This window comes from Gracilinanus agilis, chromosome 6 (genome assembly GCF_016433145.1).
Source record: "Gracilinanus agilis isolate LMUSP501 chromosome 6, AgileGrace, whole genome shotgun sequence".
Lineage (NCBI taxonomy): Eukaryota > Metazoa > Chordata > Mammalia > Didelphimorphia > Didelphidae > Gracilinanus > Gracilinanus agilis.
The window spans coordinates 275,455,298-275,477,365 of NC_058135.1; the positions used below are offsets into that span (position 1 = coordinate 275,455,298).

Genomic DNA, 22,068 nt, shown 5'->3' on the forward strand with positions numbered 1-22,068 from the left:
ATATTGTCAAGGTGACCATGTGTTTTGTAGTAAAGCTGTTCATAATCAATAGTGCTTGAAAACAACAGCAGTAATGACAAGCAAAATATGCTTTTTCATCAAACATAAAAACAGTGGCTATCATTGAGATACTGAGAGAGGAAATGCCAAATGATTTATGATAATTATGACAATTATTTCAAATGCATAAAGAGGAGAAAATGGAAGTGAAACTTGAGAAATTGTTTAGGGTACAAGGATATTTAAATTAAAATGTTTTATTCTTTATCCTCCCCATTTAGAAAATATTTTTTTCATTGCCTCAATAAACTCCTTATTCCTAAGACTATATATCATAGGATTAATCATTGGTGTCACAATGCTGTAGAATACAAAGAAGATCTTATCTATGCTGCCTGAATAATTGGAATTGAACTTCATATATGCAATTAGAGCAGAGCCATAGAATAAACATACAACTATTAGATGAGAGGAACAAGTAGAGAAGGCTTTGGATCTGCCAGTGGTGGATGAGAGCTTCAGGATAGTGCTAAGGATTCTAATGTAAGACATGAGTATCATCAGAAAAGGAATCAAACCAAAGAGGAAACAATCTACATAAAGAAAGAATTCATCCCCAGAGATGTCTCCACATGCCAACTTAATTAATGGGGGCATGTCACAGAAAATATGATTGAGTTTGTTTGAACCACAAAAGGGCATGGAGAAAAACTGGTATGTCTGCATGATCATGACTGGAATTCCACTGACCCAGGAGCCCACAACCATTTTCATACACATTTTATGATTCATGATTATAGGATAGTAGAGTGGCTTACAGATGGCCACATAGCAGTCATAAGCCATCACAGCAAGGAGGAAGCTCTCTACAGCTGCCAAAATAAGAAAGAAACAAAATTGTACAGCACATGACAGTAGAGAAATATTTCTTTTCTGGCTCCAAAGATTCACAAGCATTCTGGGGAGGGTGACTGATGTGTAACAAATTTCCACAAAGGAGAAGTTTCCAAGGAAGTAATACATCGGTAAACACAGAGCTCTTTCTAAATTTGTTATTATGATAATGAGACCATTCCCTAATAGGATAGTTATGTAGATGATTAGAAAAATAACAAAAAGAAATACTTGGATATTAGGATATTCAGAAAATCCCAGGAGAATAAATTCTTCCATGATAGTAAGATTTATGTCTGCCATTTTTTCTGTATATACCAAATTTAAAATGACTAAAATCAGTTTTCCTCACTAGCATCTGGATTCTGACTCTGAAATGAAAAGTGAACAGTTTATTTTAGATGATGACTTGGATAATTTCCATACTAGGCATTTAAAATATTTATGTATTTTAGATATTTTATGTTATGAAATCATATATATGTATATAATATTTTATTGTACTCCAATGTGACCTAACCTCTCTTCTAGCACTAACAATCCATGTTTTGGGTTTGATATTTTCTTCTAAATTTATATTTTACATTTTCAGAATTCTGGTTTTCAGAATTAATATTCTATGTTATATATGTAAAGAATCATTATTGATCCAATACATTATATTCAATATTTAATTTACTTTCAATTTTTATGTTTATTTTTTGAGTTATGAAGTCATTTCAAGTTCTAAAGTCATAACTCAATGATTTTCCTCATAATTATTGAATAAAAAGATCACTTTGGTCTTGGAATATTCATTTTTTCTTGCTTTATTCCTAGTAAGGAATCATCTCAGATTGAATTAATAGAAAATAATAATTTATTGATACAATAATAAAGCTTTTGACAACATATTTAAAAACTTTTTACAATAAAGCATGACAATATCCTAGTTGTTTTATTCTGCCATTTAATTTATTTTCTTCTTTAATCATTTACATACTCAGCTCTGGTTAGTCAGATATATTTGTGCCTGATATGATAGCCTACATCTGTTGGAAAGAATTCTCTTGAAAATATAGTCCTTTGTGGCCGGTCATGAATTTCAGATTAGCTGAGTTACTCTATATCTTAATGATGAAGCCATTTGAGTTATCTGATGACAAGAATGCAAGAATCCTGGGAAACCTCAGCTAATCATCAACTGATTTTAGAATTGGAATTTGATAAACTGAATTTAGATTCTGAGGTCTGACAAATCATATCCTTGAAAAATGAATTTGAGGTACAGTTGAGGTCTATGCCATAAATGTCTATGGGAGAAAACACAATAGTCATTAATAAAAGTTTAGTAGAAGTAGATACAAAACAAGGAGCATCAATTTGTTGTATCTATATGTCAAAGAGTCATCTGGAACCCCAACATCACACTGAATCACATGGACAAGGAAAGTATTCTTGTAATGATCTCTTCACTACTCTCACTTTTAGCAATAAATAATAGTTACTAATAATTTAAGTGGAAGCGAGACAAAGAAAGTCAGATTACTAAAATTTTTGCTAAAAGAAAATGTTTAACAGAATTGATTAAATTTTCCTATGGACAGTATTGCATTGTTTGGAGCTCCTAATTGGTGTTTAGTCATCTTACAAGAGAAACATTTTGGCTAGAACACTTAATATTACCAAAAAATAAATGTGGGTTTTAAACACTTCCAAAGGGGTATATGGAATTAAGCAGGTATTCTACTTTGATTTCTCAAAACATGAAGGATCCTTAAGTACCACTTCATTTTCAATTAAAAATTACATAATTCTTTCAGATCTGAGAAAATCATAATTAATTCAGAATAAATTGCCTCCTTTATATTCCATACCCATTATTTATACCACATTTTATAGTTTATGATAACAAAAAATATCTTGACTACAACAGGGGTAATGGTAAAGTAACCCTCTATTTAGAAACAACTTTATTCTTTTTTGCAGATAGCTTCTGTCCATAATTTTGTTTAAATAAAAATGCTTTAAATTTTGATAATACAAGTGCTTACATAGCTCAAACCTTCCCTGGACTGAGAAATTGCCATTATAATTTCATGTAATTGTGCCCTTAGTCCTTAGTTAATTTTAATTTTTGAGTAAGATCTTAGAATTTATCAGTTTCGGGTAGCTAAGAAATCACTGAATCACAATAAGACCTCTTCAAAAGAGACATTAAAATTAAATTTATAAAATATATCTTACCTTTTTATGAAGAGATAAAATAATATTCATACACTTTCTTTCATTGATACAGTAAGGTATTACATATATATGTATATATATATGTAACTTCCATTATATAATGTTTTAAGATTTTAGAAATACATTCCTTCACACACTCTGTTCTATTTTCCCAAAAGCTTTTTTATACTATAGCTTTAGGTATAATTGTTCAAATTATATAGATGAGGAAACTGAAACTCACGCAATGCAAGTGACATTCTAGGTCAAACCACTACATAAATTTCTAATTTCAAATGAACCCAGTTCTCTCCTTATATTCAATATTGCTCCCACTGAATTATGTTTACTTCCTTAAATATTAATAATTTTTCAGAAACATCAACAATTGTGTTACAAAGACTAAACTCCCTATTGAAAACCAGACATCATGAATAAATTGGATGCAGTCAGTACTCTTAGAAAAGACACTTTTACCAACTCTGCTCCCTGGGTTCAGTTCCTCTCCCTAGACACACTTCTCCTTTTTAATGAGATCCTCTCAACTGTAAGATACATTCTCTAAACATTCACTAATAAGAAAGTATAGAATAATGCAAAGCATCTTGGACTTAGAGTCAGGGGACCACTGCAGTGATTTTGGCTCTGTTGCTTTGTAACTAAGTATATAATACCAGTAAGTTTGTAGTTATTTCACTTTACCCAGCTTCACTTACATTCCTAAAATTCTGCATTTGAAAATTATGAAGCTGTATTTCTTTACCTCACAGGGCTGCTATGTAAAAAGCTTTAAGTAAAGGGTAAATTACTCTATTTCTGAAGTTCTTACTATAGATCACAGGGCAAGATGACATGGTGTTTTCCTTCAAGACTCAGGAGATCTAACAAAATGCCTCAGCCATTTGAAAGAGATTTCTTGCCCACTATATAATTTAATTAAGAGGCTTTCAAACACTTTTGCATATATCCTAATGTCTCTTTGATTGAAGATTTGAAAAGTGTCTTTTATCTATAGTAGGGAGTACTCAACATTCTCTCAAACAGATGGTTGGTTTGATATTTCCTATAATTTTCAAAAGTACCAGAGTATACTGTTATCACATATGAAACTATAAATTTTAAAAATTAACACAAATATTTTATCTTTCTCTCCTTTTGATGAAGTATAGAAGTGTTTGTCAAACATTATTAATTTTAGCCAGTAATACTTTGGATTGTAAAATCTTACTATTAATTCTCTATCAGACCTTTAAAAATGAAATTTGTTTGAATCATAGTCTCTGAGGCAATGGGGCAGAGAAATTGGCACAATCTAATATGCAAAATATTAGAGTTTGAGCATTTGAGTTTGTACTTGTGACTACTAAGTGAAGCCTGTCCCAAATATATTTATAATATAGGACAGAAAATAATATAATTCATGAAACCTCGGTGATTATATGCAGAAGAACAAAAGAGATGATGAATGTGAAAAATATTTGAAAATTATATTGAGCATACACATATATATGCATCATTAGAAATGACTTTGTAATATACATGTCCTTCATGGAAAGCTATTCAATTCTCAAACAACTTCTTCCTCTTTTAAAAATCTGGATCAATTATTTAAAAATGTTAGGGTAATGATCAGCCTAAAAAGGGATTAAAAAGAATAAAATATTCTCTTTAATATTTTATGGGATATTCTTATAGAATAGAATATCTTATTCTCTTTAATCCTTTCTTAGTTTTATTTTTACCCTAACATTTATGGGATTATAGAATCAGAGATACCAGATATAACAGTGGTCATCTTGCTGTGAAGAGTGAATCAAACTTTTTGTCTATCAATCACCAATTTTTAAATTAATCAACCAAAAACTTAAATACTCCTACTTAACACTAAGTAAGGGAGTCCCAAGTCACTTACTAAAGTGAGTGACAATTCCAGAGGCAATGGACCACTCCCTGAGCAGTGATAAAGAAATTGAAAGACTGCCATTGGTTCCCATAAAGTGGAGGAAGGGACAGGAAGTGACATGGAAAAAATACTATAAAAAGTCCTGAACTTGCTGTTGGGGGATTTTTAGCCAGATGACTTGCCTATTGGAGGTGGCTCTGGACGGGGACTTTGGCTTCTACTTGGGACCTTGGTTCTTGGACTGCTTCTTGGAGGACTGCTCCTGGATCTTCTCCTTAGGACTTTGGTGTTGGAGGACTTAGCCTTGGGACTTGGCCTTTAGTCTTCTCCTTTGGTGTTTGTCTTGGGTGAATGAGTAGCTCAAGACACTGACAGATATGGGGAAGCTCCTGTTATAAATAAAATTGATATAGAAGGATATAATTAAAGATATTAGGGTTTTATTGTAATCTATATTGGTAATAAAAAAAAAAACCCATACCTGCTAAGATCTAATTCAAATGTCCCAACATGTTTTCCCCCTGGCTTCTTCATAGAAAAGAAGTACCAATGCCAATCTCCCTATTTAAGCTTCTGTTTACATTGTCTCATGTTACCACATAAGACAGGAAGCCCACTGAATCATGGGAAATGTAGTTTTCAAGTCCCCTAAATGTTCAGAGGAAGTTTAGACCAGAGACGTCAAAATAAGTTTTTGTTTTTTTTTTTTTAGACATTTAGATTTAGACATGAAGCTCCATGAATTTCTTAGGCTGCATAAGTAGTAAGCATCAGAGTTGGAATTTAAACTCTGCTTCTCTTATTCGACATGCAATACTTTTTCTACTCTACCACATAATATACCTTTCTTGTTGTTGTCCAGTCACATTCAACACTTTGTAGCACCATGTATAAGAACAATTTAGGTCCCTCTATCTCTATTATTTCTTAAAGACTGTCCAAGTTCATATTAGTGTTTTCCATGACACTATAACCATCTCATCCTTTAGTATCTCCCATTTATTTTGTATTCATTTCCCCCCAAAACCAGGGTCTTTTCTAATGAGCCCTGTCTTCTCATTATGTGGTCAAAGTATTTAAGCTTCAGTTTCAGTATTTGATTTTTCAGTGAAAAGTTTGAATTAGTTTATTTAAGTAATGACTGCTTTGATATCCTTGTTGTCCAAGTGACTCTCAAAAATCTTCTCCAGTACCACAATTGAAAAGGGTCTGACTATTATGTATGAAGATACCTATAATTTAAAAATTGAGAACCTTTGACTCATAGATAAAGGATACATAATTTAATACCAAAATGTATGTAATAAAATAATAAAAAAGATTAGAAATTTGCATCTATCCCATTCTCCCTGTGATAAGCAGCAATGTATTTGTTACTGAAAATAAAATCCACCACTTTCTCCCAGATTATTGTAAAATACCATTCCCTTAAACCCTATAGCTGGCTTCCCATATGTTTCTCAGGATAAGATTAGAGGTGAGTTTAACCTTAGCAGGATACACAAGTGCTGGCTATGCAAAATTGTTCATGTCTGTGATCCACATCATCCCTACCAGTTTCTAACTATTAGTAGCCATTGATTCTCCTCAGAAGATGGGCAATAACCTCCAAAGAAGTGACTGCTATGTAAAAAAACAACAAAACTTCATCTATAGTGTGAGTAGACATGGATGGGATGTATTGCACCCCTTGTGACATCATGACCATTGTCCAATTATATTGTTATTTTAGGAGACATATAACCACTTTTAGTCTCTTAGGCTCTTAGGTTTTCAACATTCTTATTCAATTTTCATATAAGACTAAGTATTGTATTATAGTGCTCAGGAAACTAATAACGTAGTGGGTAATTGTCAGCATGCTGGGACCTAAGATGGTAGAGTAAGGGTTATTCTGCTCACACAGAAAGTAAAAGAGAGACAGAGAGAGAGAGAGAGAATAGATCACTTTAAAACAAAGGAAGGTAGGACAAACAAAAATTACTGAAGATATTAACTCCTTAAATAGTAGAATAGGCCTAAACAAAATGGAGGCACAAAAATTCATTGGAGAAACAACTCCCTAAGAAATAGAATGGACTAGATGAAAATGGAGATCAAAAAAAAAAAAAAGAAAAGAAAAAGAAAGAAAGAAAGAAAAGAAAAGAAAAAACCTGAGGAAAATAACTCTTTTTGTTTTTGTTTTTTTTAAACCCTTACCTTCCATCTTAGCATCAACACTATATTGGTTCCAAGGCATAAGAGTAGTAAGAGCTAGGCAATGGGGGTCAAGTGACTTGCCCAGGGTCATGCATTTGGGAACTGTCTGAGGCCAGATTTGAACCTACTACCTCCCATCTCTATGCCTGGCTCTCAATCCGCTGAGCTATCCAGCTGCCCCCAAAACAACTCTTTGAAGAGAGGAATTTGCTAAATTGAAAAGGAAACACAAAAATCTGAGGAAGAAAATAACTCCTAAAAATTGGAATTGCATAAATAGAAACTGATTAATCCATAAAACATTATGAAACAAAAAGACAAAGTGGAAAGAATTAAAAAGTAGAAGAAAATCTAAAATACCTCACTGGAAAAACAATTGACCTAGAACATAAAACAAGGTGATATAATCTAAGAATTATTTGAATATCTGAGAACCATAATTTAAAAAAAGAAAAAGCCTAAACACCATATTAAAAGAAATAATCACAGAAAACAGCCCTAATTTCCTTGAATAAGAATAAAAAATGTAAATTTAGAGAATCCACCAATAAGACACTAAAATAAAATATTTCAGAGTTTTTGTAGCCAAATTACAGAACTCTCAGGTCAAGGAAAAAGACCTATAAACATCCAGAAGAAAACACCTCAAATATCATGGAGCCAGAATAAAGATTACAGAGGATCTAGAAACTTTTATGTTAATGAATCAGGAGGCATGAAATATGTTATTCCAAAATGCAAAGGACCTAGTACTACAACGAAGAATTACATACAAGCAAAACTGAGTATAATCCTCTAGGGGGGAAAAACAATATTTGATGAAATGGAAGAATTCCACACTTTCCTGACCAAAAAGACAAGAGCTAAAAAAAATGATGAAAAAATTCAGTAGTCAAGAATCAGATAAAAAGGTAAAGTGAAAACTTATGGATTTCAATAAGGTTGCATTTAATACAATCATACCTGGGAAGATGATAATTGAAATAATTAAAATATTAATGATGCTTGAGATTCTTAAGGCACCTAAAGTATGTAAGATATCTAAAACCCTTAAGATACTCAAGAACATTATCACTATTAGAGCAATGAAGCAGATTACACATAGAAAGGAGGAAGGAAATTGAAAAGATGGCTGTTATCCCCCCAAAATCAAGGGATGAGAAAGAGGAATACCTGGGGAGAAGGAAAAAAAGAGGAAAAGAAGATAGTAGACTATTGTGAAGGGTTCAATTTTGGGAGTAGGAGTTTGAACAAAAGTCTGGAGAGTATTTTCTTAAACACAAAATACTTAGTTTATTATTAGGAAATAGAAAGGACGAAAGTGAGAGTAATCTTATAATAGCTTATAATTATTCCTAAGGTCCCAATCCTAACTAATATTTTCTAAAAACTCTAAATCTATTTGCTTTTAATGGTAGTAACTTCTGCAGAGCCAAACTCTGGCCTAACTTTCTACTCTATCTAATAATTTACTCACTATCTATCTACATATCTACACAAGATAATCAATAAGGCTGTTAAGGCCTTAAATTCTTTTCTCAGTCTCCAATTTTCTCAGTCTCCAATCTCTCTGAGAGAGAGATACACACTCCTCTCCCCAGGGGACCCAGAGACCAAAAGTCACTTCTAACTGCCAGCTGTAACAGACACTCACTCTCAGCCACACCCTTCTTAACTGTCACCAAATGACAGTTTGCACGGCAGGGGTGCTCTTACTCAGAAATCCTTTTGCTCACTTGCCTCTTTAATAGATAAAGGGAGAAATTAAGAAAACTCTCTTAACATTATATTTCATGAAAAGGTGAATAAACTTACCCATGAAACAGAAAATGAGAACAAGCAAATAAATTACAGATTCCCACAATATGTGGACTATAAGAAAAAAAAATATATTCCACATTTTATAAAACCAAATAAAACAAGCATTTTCATATGAAAAAAATATATATGAAATAAATCACATAACTCTCAAATGTTTACCTTATTTTTCTTTATATTTACATAATTCTCATCCATAAGTGTCTCAGCCCTTCTCCACTCTCCCTGCATCTGAGAAGGTATTGTCCAAGGGACTGATATATTGATACAAATTAAGTCTTTGATGTTTTCCCTTTCAATTCACTTTCCGGAGTTAACATTCACAATTTATCCTTCTGGTATAAATTCTATAACTGTGTATACTGTTCTCTTGGTTCTTCTCATTTCTTGGTTCATTAACCCATACAGTTCTTTCAAAGTTGTTTTTTTTTTTAATTAGCCTGCTCATCACTTATGAAACAGTAATATTCCATCAAAATTATATAGCACAATTCATTTAGCCATTCCCCAATTGATGGGCATTACGTCAATTTCCAGTTGTTTACCACCACAAAGAGAGCTGCTATAAATATTTTGAAACATGAGTTATTTCCTGTTCCTTCTTTTCTGTGGGAGTAATTCCTAATTTCTCCCAAAAATGATTGGATCAGCTCACATTTCCTTCAACAGTGTATTAGGATTTTCATTTTTCCACATCCATTCCCAATATTTGACTTTTTTCCCTTTTATCATTTTAACCAGTGTGGTGCATCTGAGATGATTTTTCAGAATGCTTTTTGTTTTCACTTCTCTAATCTGTAGTGATTTAGAACATTTTTGAATACCTACATATGACTTTGATTTCTTCATCTGAACATTGCCTTTTCATGTCTTTTGCCCATTTATCAAATAATGATGGATTTTATTATAAATTAAAAAAAAATTCTCTATATATTTTATATATGAGACTTATCCCCCAAACTAGGATTTATGTTTTTAACAAATACATTGTTGTTATACATTTTCATTTTTTTGTTGTTATTGTTTTATGTTTTTATTTTCTGTTACACTGGACTACTTTTTATCTCTTGACCAGTAGCAAATATATTTTCTAATTATTTATTTATCATAGAATTTAAAAATGAATACTGCTACACCTCCCTTTATTTCTTTCATTAATTCTTTCAATATTCTTAATCTTTTGTTTTTCCAAATGAATTTTGTTATTATTTTTTAAATCTTAATGAAATATGTTTTGGTCATTTAATTAGGATGACAATGAATAACTGTATTAGTTTGAGTAGGATTGTCATTTTAATTTTATTGGCTCTTTCCATTCATGAACAATTAATATTTCTCCAATTATTTAGATCTGACTTTATTTGTGGAAAATTGTTTTATATTTATGTATTTCCTGGTTCTATTTTAGCAAGTATGTTCCTAGACATTTTACTCTATTTGTAGTTCATTTGAATTGTAAGAGGGTTGTTTAGGGGATGGGACCAGATGGTTCAGATAGGGCCAGTATTAGAAGATGAATAGGTTTGGGAAGGCCAGCCAAGCCCAGTGCAGGCAGGGCCTGACTCTGAGATGACTCACACAGACCACTCAGTAACAGGGATTGATGTTGTATTTATTTTAACAAGAGAAGATTAAATAGGAATATTGGGTAACCCTAACACTAAATCAGCTTCCTAAAACCTCAGATCTAATTTGTTCCCTGGAGGGAAGTCTTCAAAGAGTTTTGAGCTATACTGATTCTTTCCTTACTATCTGAAAGATCTCATTGCCTAGTTTAGATAAGCCTATACTAAACCAACCCCTCTTGGATGGTAATAGAGAGGTAGTGGGCTATAGCAGTTATCAGGGCCCAGGGAGAGATCTTGCATTTACTAGGACCCCAGACCTGATCTTACAGACAGATGGGTTAGGATCATACCAGGAATTCAGTAGATTACAGAAAGCAGCAGGTAAGCAGGTAGGATGGTAAATCAGGATAGTACAGGGTAGTAAAGGGTAGCAGAGCCAACAAGAAAAAGTAGCCAGTCCCTCCAGGTTGAACCAGAGAAAAAGCAAGCTCAAACCTTAGTTAACTGCCTGTAGCCACTTTCCCATTCTAGAATTCTGTCCCTGTTAGTTTTATGCCTTTGCCCTCTCAAACTTCCTCAAACCCTCTCTTCCTTATAACAGAATGAAATATCTCTTTCTTCCTCTTTTTGTAGGACTTTGATAAGAATATATAAAATTGCTGATGATTTATGTGGGTTTATTACATAATCTGCTACTTTGAAAAAAATTATTATAAGAAGCATATTTAAAATAGAGAGACACTTACAGAATGAAAATAAGGAGGTAGAGCAGAATTTACTAGGGTTCAGATAAAAGGGGAAAAAAGAAGTAGTAGCAATTATGATTTCAGACTAAGAAAAAGGTAAAATTGATCTAATTAGGAGCTAAAGAAGGAAATCATGATTAAAATTCCATAAACAATGAAGCAATATTAATAATAAATGTATATGTACCAAAGGGCATTACACCAAGATTCCAGATTCCTAAAGTAGTTGCATTAGTTATAGGAAGAAATATATGGTAAAATGTTACTAGAGGGAACCAACCCCAAAAAGAAGAAAGTAGCTATGCAAGTAAATAGAACTTCAGAAAAGTTTGATATGGTAGATCCTAACAGAAAACTAATTGAGAATAGAAAGAAATACACTTTTTTCATTAGTACATGGCACATTCACAGAAACTGACTGTGAAATAGGTCATAAAAACCTCAGAACCAAATGTTAAAAAGATGAAATATTAAATGCTTGACTTTCATATATAATACAATAAAGATTACACTCAACAAAGGTCAGCAGAAAGACAAAAAATACTTGGAAATTAAATAAACTTATTCTAAAGAATAAATATAAAAAAATCATAAAAACATTCCAAAATTTCATTAGAGAAAATAAAAATATAACATACTGGAATTTTTGGGTTGCTGCCAAAGCTATACTTAGGGGTAATTTTATATCTCTAAATGTTTACATCGATACAATTGAGAAAAAACAGAGTAATTAATTAGGCATGCAAGTAAAACATCTAGAACAAGATCAAATCAAAATCCCCCAATTAAATACCAATTTGGAAATTCTGGAAATCAAGGAAGAGATAAATAAAATGGAAACTAAGAAAAATATTGAAGTAATAACTAAGATAAGGAATTGATTTTATGAAAGATAAATAAATAAAATTGATAAAACTTCTATTAGCTTGATTAAAGAAAAAAGAAAGATTTACCAGAATCAAAAAAAATAGTTTTTTTCCCCTACATATTCTATGAGAACAATTCATATAGTAGCAGAAATAGCATATGGTTATTAACTCTGAAAGATTAAACCATTACCAAGAAAGCAAGTTACCAAGAAAAAAAAGGCATTTATGATGAAAATTTTCAAATATAATTTGGACCAGAATCTTCCTAGTTGTTGGGAACAAAAGGTAAAACCAATAAATGGGGAAAAGCATCCCTGGCATGAGAGCGCTTCTATTCTGTCAGGGAAATCATATGAACAGATTATGTTAAATTGAATCTATATGTTACATAAAAAGAAATAATTCGGGGATTTAGATCATGATTAGGAAAATATTAAGACTGGATATTCAGGAGAGTATTTATTTAGAAGGTAACACAAAGAGCTTTGAAGGAATGTAGGGAATTTAATCTATAGATGAAAAGATTCAGCACATCTAAGGAATATGCAAAGATACAAAGGAAGTATAGAGATCCTGCTCTATAACCAGAGACTAATCTGAGTGGCCTAGGGTGGTCCTCAGATGCAAAGAATGAAACAGATTGGAAGCAAGGCTTGTTAGCTCATAGTACTCTCAGATATACTGGAGCCCCAACTTTATTATAAAGGAAATTAAAGATCCCCTTCCCCCAAAAGCCCAAGAATGTTTCCCACAGTTACAGAGAGCAGGATTTTTACTATAATCAAAACAAAAGCCTTAGAAGCCTCTAGGTGTAGATAAAAAAAAACTATGCTAAACTATCAACTATACATGTTATCTTTAAGTGGAGGCTGGGACATCTCCTTAGGCCGGAAAGCCCCTGAAGTTCTCAGCCTTGATGATATTAAACAATTTTTTTGAGCCTCATTATTTTACTTTAATTCTGGGCAAAATGCCCAAAGGTTCGACCTTGGCCGTACCAGCCATCTGTGTTCTCAGTCAAAGGGGAACAGAGTTAGCCCCCCTCTTGCTGGAGTGCTGAGAACCCAAAGCTTTTTCAATAAGACTATAATGCATTTTGAAGGAAGGTAAGAATTATGAAAGGAATCAAAAGAGGAATCTCAGATTTTTATCTTAGATATCCCACTCTGTCTCGACCCTGATAGGGAGAAAAACCAATACAAGGCTCTGCCCCTCTGTATTGATCTTTTGAGGGGGTCCAGATAAAAATATCTACTTGAGATTCTAATTTCTCTTAATAGCTCCCAACAAGGAAGGAAATGCAAAGTAATATATGAGTAATGCTAAGTCAGTTGGACTCAAAATTAAGATATATGAATTAAATATGTAATGCCCTTGAAAAGTAAGTTGGAGCAAGAAAGTGAAAGTGTTAAAATATTAAAAAGGAGGAAATTCTGCACTGTAGGCAAGAAACACTTGATCAGAGGAATAGGCTAATCTTTGTTGTGTAAATATCTACTTTAAAATGTGTATTAAATCATTTTGATGGTGAAAAGACCGGAGATAATTTACCCAATTAGTAGGTATGAGAAATAAAAACAAAGATGATAAATGCCTAAAATTCCTTTGGGATTTATGTAGAGATATTTAGGCAGATGGCATGAATATTGTGGATATAGTGTTGACAGGAAATGGAAATTGATTAAATATGGAAAACTAAAGGAGAAGAAAGATTAAAGGTAATTTTAAATTTATGCAATCTTAGAGTTTTGTGAAATAGTAGTTATCTAAATACAAATTAGGAATTTAGGAATAAAGCTTAGTTAACAGTACACATTACTTAAGGTTAAAGTCAAATAGTAGCATTTTGAGATTAGGACTAGCAATACATTTAGATTTACATTTGCCTTCTTCCTTCAAGTGGAATATCTTTATAAACCAAATTGTCATAGCTGTTATAGTTATTTTGTTGTGTTTATTGTTGTAGATACTATAGTTATTTATTGAATTATATGTATAATTTTCTCATTTTGACTTTTAGCTTTTAGAATATAGTTCCATAATAAGTATTCTTTAAGGACAGATAGGTACATAGACAGATAGATGGACAGAGATGGATATATATATATATATATATACATATGTATATATATATCCATATAGATAGATAGATAGATAGATAGATAGAATAACAGAGAGAGAGGTAACAGACATATTATATGTCTTACTCTTGCGTGATATCAATAGCATTTATATGTATATATACTTGCGTGATATCAATAGCATTTATATGTATATACATATAAATGCTATTGATATCACGCAAGAGTAAGCATTAACATTTTAAAGTTTTGGATAATTAGAAGAGAATCATAAATATTTAAAAGGCCGAAATTAGATAAGAGAGACATTTAAAATCAACATTTATGGAAACTATGAGGGAAATGAACAGGAAATAAGAATTTCTAATTTCCTTTTTTTATTTTCTGACATTATTTAGATTTGTTTTTTTTTCATTGCTGCAATTAAGTCCTTGTTCCTAAGATTGTATGTAATGGTGTTACACATTGAAGATACTAGATGATAGAGAAGATATTGTTCTCCTTATGGAATTGAAGTTGGTTTTCATATGCAATATCATTAAATATATAAAATAAAATCACAATCATGGGAAAGGAAAAATTAATAGAGAAGCCTTTGGACTTTCTTGTGATTGATGGAATTTTTGAGATGGTGATGAGGAAAAAGATTATTAACAGGAAAGCAACTGAACCAAAAAGGACACGACCAACATGAATCAAATGCTGATCCACAGAGAGGTACCCTTATGTCAAATTCATTGATGGGGGCTTCTCACCAAAAGTGTAGAATGAAAGAATGACAGAGAAAAAAGTATGTCTGCCCTATAGTGATTGGAATTCTACTTGTCCAACAGTCAACTATCACTTGGACTTAAAATCCTGTATTCATGATGACAAGATCTTAATGACTCCTGGATCAAGAAGGGAACCGAGTTGTGCAATACTGATTGACAAAGAGAATTATTTTATGAGTTATAGAATTATTTATATATAGCAGATTTCCACAAAGTCAAGTTTCTAAGGAGAAAAAATATACATGGGTGTCTAGAGAGTTGCTACAACTTAGTTATTATACTAAGGAGATCATTTATTAAAAAGATACTTCAGTTACCTTTCTGCTAATTGTCTTTTCCTCACCAGAATTCTATGTCTTAAGTATATATGTATTGCATGACAGCCCATAAATAACCTATATCATATTACCTTCCTTCTGAAGAAGGAGTAAGGAGAGGGAGGGACGGAGAGACCATTGATCAAAACATGTCAGAAACTGGTTATTAAAATTAAATTCATTTAAAAAAGAAAAGCAGTGGAACTTCAAACCAAATCCATTTTTGGTCAAGAAGGTCATAAAAATCTCATGAGAATTAGTTTATTTGTAGCATTGAGATTTGTATACATTCTTTCTGCCCCCTCTATATTTCATCTTTAGAAATAGTGTATCCACAAAAAGAAGTATAGGAACCAAATGCTGATCAAAACATACTATCTTTCACATTAGTTTATTTATGGTTCTATTTTGTGGTTTTGGCTTTATATGAACATTCTCTTACAATAATGACCAATATGGAAGTATGTTTTGCATTATAATACATGTATAACCTAAATAATATTACTTACCATCTCTGAGAAGGGGGAGGGAAGGTATGGAGAGAGACAAGTTGGTTCTTTTAATTTTGGAAAATGTATGCTGAAAATTGTTTTATATGTAATTGTTAAAATAAAATATCTTTTTATAAAAGAAAACATGTTTCTAAGAGAAAAATGTTTGCATAATCTGTAAAAGTTGTAATCCCCTTGATTATGGAATTTTGCCCCTTGCCTTCTAATAAAGTGAGGATCTAAGGGAAGAAAAAAGCAAACATATCTCCAATGGAGTGACCCAATCTTGTAAATTTATCCCAAATCATGTCAGGTGAATGTTGGGTGGGATCTTTCTCTTTCCTCCTTTTTCCCTATGGAAGTGAATGTTATATATTCTACAGTGAGCAGCTGGATAATGAGGCAGTGACTTAAAACAAGCCCATTTGGTATTTCAAGATCTCCTTTAACAACAATAAGATCTGTGGCATATCCAGTGGAGGATATTCTTTTCAAATCTAGATCTCTTAGGTAATCAACATATATGTTTCTCAAAATAATGGAAACTATTTGCAGAATCTCACAATTCTTCAAAGAAGTCTGTCTAATGTATTAATAAGAATCTGGGGGGAAATCTGCTGAAATGAAAAATAAATTTATCTGTAGCTTCACTATAAGCAAACTCCTCATCTTAGGGTTTACTATAGTCTTATCATAAAATCTCTAGTTTTCACTGGTCTTGGGCACTGGTTTTGGTGGTGGCTTAGATCCACATATCACCTCTTTTTTATGCTTTTTTAGCTGCCAATCTGTCTTTTTGCTGTTGCTTCTTATAGAACACGAACAAGAAGTGGCACTACAACTACTTCTTGATCTCTGAGATACTGAAGCCTGGCAGGAAGCTTGAGACCTACATTTGAGAATACTCCAGGGTTTCACTACTCATATCTCCATCCCTATGGCTTCCCGAAGGCCCTCTTCTATCCATCTATTTTTATTCTCTGCTAGTCCTCTCTTCTACCTTTTACTTCTTCACTTTGCCCATACTTGACTTCTGGAGTGTGAGTGCTATTGCAAGGACTTCTCTGTCAGGGAAATTTTAAGACTACATATTGCAAGTGCATTTAAAGAGACAGTTTCCTCAAAAGTAATTTTTGTCACAAAAAATACATTTAACATTCCTTTTAGCAGAAAACATTGGATTTAGTTCAAATCTTATAAAATTGTCAATATAAAATGAAGGTTTTTTTGAATTTAGCAAAAATTTCCAAAACAGTAAGGTCTAAGACAGTGATGACCAAACTTTTTAAACAGGAAGCCAAAGGAAATGAAATGCTCATCTGTCAGTCTGTTTCTAAGGCAACTCTTTTGAAGTTTCATTGTATTCATCAGATTAGGAATAATGTCACCAGCCGATAAAACATTTCAGGGGGCCACATCTGGCCCACTGGCTGTAGTTTGCCCATCACTGGTCTAAGAGATATTCACTGAAAACATAAAAAGCTGGAAACTTATCTAAACTGGGCAAAATCTGAACTAGTTATTGTCACTGGACCAAAAAGAAAGAGTAAAAAACACAGCATTGGAATAATCTTCGATATATACCAAGATGGTATAGACCTGTCCATCATGTTCATGTTTGTTACCTTTTATACAATTAATAAAAACCATCAGAAAATCTTTATTTGGATGAGATTTGAGAATGGTATCGCACTCCTAATTGGGAACTGATTCCCTAAAGAAGAAAATGCCCCTCATCAGTATATTGCATCTTTCTAGGATCCCAGAACAGAATGACAGTAAGGGTAGTATAGCACTCTCTTCAATACAGCCAAATCACTGAGAAATGGAAGAAAGAAGGAAACAAGAGAAAAATAAAATATTCTCAAAATGGAATGTGTTCAGAAGTTTAAGATATGTTTTTCAATACCACATCTCCTAGTGATTATCAATGTGAATTGGAATCGCTGTTTCTCTTTGTTTTTTTTTTTTTGATGAAACATAGATACAATTGATACCATGTTGTAAATGTGGGAAAGACATTTAAGAATTGGAAATTATCATTGGGAAATGGCAAAAATTTCAAAGTTTGATAAGAAAAAAAAGTAGATTTCAATGTGAACTTTGAGAAAAATGGATAACAATCAATTTTGGAAAAGTCTCCAATTCCTGCCCAGTCATTCATTTAGGTAATAATTTTCTCATGGCAGCAATGACATCCTTATTCCTTAGACTATAAATCATTGGGTTAAACATTGGGGTTATAATTGTGTATAAAAGGTAGAATACCTTATCAGTTCCTGCAGAGTGGCTGGATTTGGGTTGCAAATAAGCAATACTACCAGAGCCAAAGAATAAACACACAACCATGAGATGGGAAGAACAAGTAGAGAAAGCTTTGGATCTCCCAGTGGCTGAAGGCAACTTCAAGATGGTGGTAATGATTTGAATGTAGGACCAGAGTATCAACAGAAAAGGGAAAAACCCAAATAATATAACATCAGCATAGAGAAAAAATTGATTCACAGAGGTATCCCCACAGGCTACTTTCATTAATGGAAACATGTCACAGAAAACATGATTGATTTTGTTAGAACCACAGAAGGGCAGAGAAAAAATCTGGTATGTCTGTCCTATCATGATAGGAATTCCGCTAATACAAGATCCAATTACCAACTGGACACACAGCTCATGATTCATAATGAGAGGATAGTAAAGAGGCTTACAGATGGCCACATAGCGGTCATATGCCATCACTGCCAAGAGCAAACACTCAGTCACTACCAGAGTGAGAAAGAAGCAAAGCTGTGTAGCACAGGCCAGCAAAGAAATGCTTCTCTTTTGGTTCCAAAGATTACTTAGCATTCTGGGGAGGGTTACCGATGTATAACAGATTTCCACAAAGGAAAAATTCCCAAGGAAAAAGTACATAGGAGTTTGAAGAGTCAGATCAATTTTGGTTATTATAATGATAAGGCCATTTCCTATCAGGATACATATGTAAATGATTAAGAAAATCCCAAAGAGGAATCCTTGGAGGTTGGGAAGGTCAGAAAATCCCAGGAGAATGAATTCCATTATAACTGTGATATTTGGTCCTCCCATTTTATTCTTTATTATATCTGTGGAAAATAAGGAGACAAATTATATATAAGATACATTGAAGATATGATCTTTGTTATAATATCCCCATTAATATGTTCATTTCAAATATTCTAAGACCACAGTCCAGTTCAATGTCAGGTTTTTCTATGTTGAAATTTTTCTTCTACCTCCAGAATTCAGTGTCCAGTCTCTGAAGTTCATTTCCAGGTTTGGCATCCCCTTTTCTGGATTTTAAGTTAACAACAATAGTCTTTTTTTTTAAACCCTTACCTTCCATCTTGGAGTCAATACTGTGTATTGGTTCCAAGGCAGAGGAGTGGTAAGGATGGGCAATGGGAGTCAAGTGACTTGCCCAGGGTCACACATCTGGGAAGTGTCTGAAGCCAGATTTGAACCCAGGACCTCCCATCTCTAGGCCTGGTTCTCAGTCCACTGAGCTACCCAGCTCCCCCCTAACAATAGTATTTTTTTAAAGTACCTTTACCTTCAATCTCAGAATCAATATTGAGCATTCGATCCAAAGCAGCAGAATTGTAAAGGCTAGGCAAAGCAGGTTGAGTGACTTGCCCAGGGAAACATAGCTAGTAGCTATCTGAGGTCAGATGTGAACCCAGAACCTCCTATCTCTAGGTCTGATTAGGAGGCCTGGTTCCACTGAGCCATCTAGCTGCCCTCATCACATGTCTTCTAATGATGCATGATTATGTCTGATAATCTGTTACAAATGCTAAAATTTTGTATTTTTATAATATTCATTTCCTTCTAAAAAACCAATGACTAAATTTCTGGAATATTTAAATCGAAATATGTAACAAGGCACTACCATGCATAAGCAAAATTTATGTTTTCTAAGAATTTTACATTCTGAAATGAGGTGGCAAAATTTTTTATACCTAATGAAATATGAAAAAAGAAATAAATTCAAAAAGAAAGACCTTTCTCAGATTATGCTAAATTTTGGGGGTCATTTAAAAATATTATCATCATCCTCATCCTAATCTTCATCCTTCTCTTTTATAGCACCTTAAGGTCTGAAATTATGCATTTGATCCATGTAATAACCTTGTGGAATTCTTACCATCATCTCTGTAGATTTTCTTCTTCCCTGACATTTTCCTCAGTATTATTAGTATATCAGAGTCCTGACTTTATTTTAAGGTCCATCTCTAGTTTTCTTCTTCATTTTGCAGCTTTCCCTAATTTAAACAATGTCTAAAAAACCCTTTCCTTCCTTGATATTCTCAGATTATTATCTGCACTGCACATATGGCCATTAACATGTATTGCTATATATTCTTTATTATCTCCATAAATGTATGTGACCTTCATCTTTTACTAAATTGTAAATTCACTGAAGGCAAGTTCACTCCTTTATCTCTCAGTTTTTACTTTGAGCTGGGTCATGCCTATATAGCAATTATTCAATATTTGTTTTAATCAGATAGTGTATGGATATTTCTCATATAATTTCAAAAGCAATGAGGTATACTGAGAGTGCTTCTTCATTCTAGTAACATTATTTCAATATTGTCTTTAACTTTTCTATCACTTCATTGATTTATGTAATGAAATAAAAAATGCCTTTCATGTTTACCTCAGTGGAAATGGGTAACATAGGAGAAGAAGAACATGAAAAAAAGACTGGGAAAGTAAAAAGAGAAATACAAGAGAAGTGATTATTAACATTGGCATTTTCATGCACATGCCCCTCAATAGCCAACACTTCAATCTTAAGTAACTCCTTAAGGTATCTCTTTTCTCTCTAAAATAAGACTAGTAGACTACAGGTTATTTCAGTTATGTTCATGGGCCCAGTCTTTGCTTCAGTGTTACATGATTTTTTTAAAAAATTTGAACCTTTCCAGGGACTCCAGAGAGTCTTAAACTATTTCATTTTATAGATGAAGAAAATTAGATTCATAGATGTCCTTAAGGTCAAACAAGTAATAAACTTCTGTGATAAAAAACACACTTTTTTATCACACTCCATTGTCAATAATCATCAAAATACACCATATTGTCTATCTTTAAACACTTTATCACTTGTTTATATTGGTGATCTACAAACTGAGGGTTAATGATCCATACATGAGGAAAGAAAGCATTAAAAAAGGGGGAAAATATGTTTCATTCCATCCTACTTGTGATATTCAACGAGGATTAGTTTCCAAGAAAGTACTGCCAGTCCATTTTAGTAATTATAGCTCAATACTTCTTTATAGCTTCACTTCCCAGAGTTGTCTACTCATGAATCTCACATTATAGAACAATCTATTATGACAACATAAAAGATAAAGACACTGATTCAGAAGCAAACAACTATATCAAAATGCCACATGAAGGGGATTTAGCTGGATTCCACTTATTAGTTAGCAGCCCCTAATATGGCAAAGGCTGGATTCATTCCTTCCACCAAGGTTTCCTTTCGTGTTCTTGTACTACATGACTTCTCAAGCTCCTCAGCATTTGCTTTCACTGGGTCATTCTTTATGCTGCTGATTCCTCTGGTCTCATCACTTACCCTAGTATTACATTCTTTAATATCTTCTGTTGATGCTATTGCTCTGAAACTTGTTTTAAAGTATTGTGTGTGTGTGTGTGTGTGTGTGTGTGTGTGTGTGTGTGCTTATTTGGAGGCAGGTTTGGGTGACTTAAAATTGTCTCTTACTCCATAATCTTGACTGCTAGTACAAGGAAACCAAGACTACCCAGTATAGATTATATATTAATTGGAAAATAAATAAATGACATAGACAAGTGGCTCAGCAAATGTTGTGCTGGGTCTTGAGTTAGGAAGGCTGATCTTGATTTCAAATATAGCCTCAGATACTTAAATTATGTAACTTTGGTCAGCCACTTAATTCTGTTTGCCTCAGTTTGTTCACTGGTAACATGAATTAGAGAAGGAAATGGCAAATCACATCAGTGTCTCTGCCAATAAATCCCAAATGGGGCAATAAAGAATAAGAAATGATTGAAATAACAGGAAAATTATGAAAAATAAATTTAATCTTAATGAATGATTGGTCAAAGAGCAAATAATATTAAAAATCAATAATGTTCTTAAAAATAAAGACAATAAGAAGAAAATATATCAAAATTTGTAGGGAAAAGTAAAAA

At 32.8% G+C, this 22,068-nt stretch overlaps 1 protein-coding gene and 1 pseudogene across 1 annotated transcript; both read right to left on the reverse strand.

Annotated features, from left to right (window-relative positions):
• Positions 1-282: 282 nt before the first annotated feature.
• Positions 283-17,864, reverse strand: LOC123252638 (annotated as a pseudogene).
• Positions 17,865-18,024: 160 nt separating this feature from the next.
• On the reverse strand, positions 18,025-18,954 carry LOC123251643 (olfactory receptor 10AG1-like). The gene has a single exon (XM_044680948.1). The coding sequence runs from the start codon at positions 18,946-18,948 to the stop codon at positions 18,025-18,027; it is 924 nt and encodes a 307-aa protein (XP_044536883.1). The 5' UTR covers positions 18,949-18,954.
• Between the last annotated feature and the right edge of the window lie 3,114 nt (positions 18,955-22,068).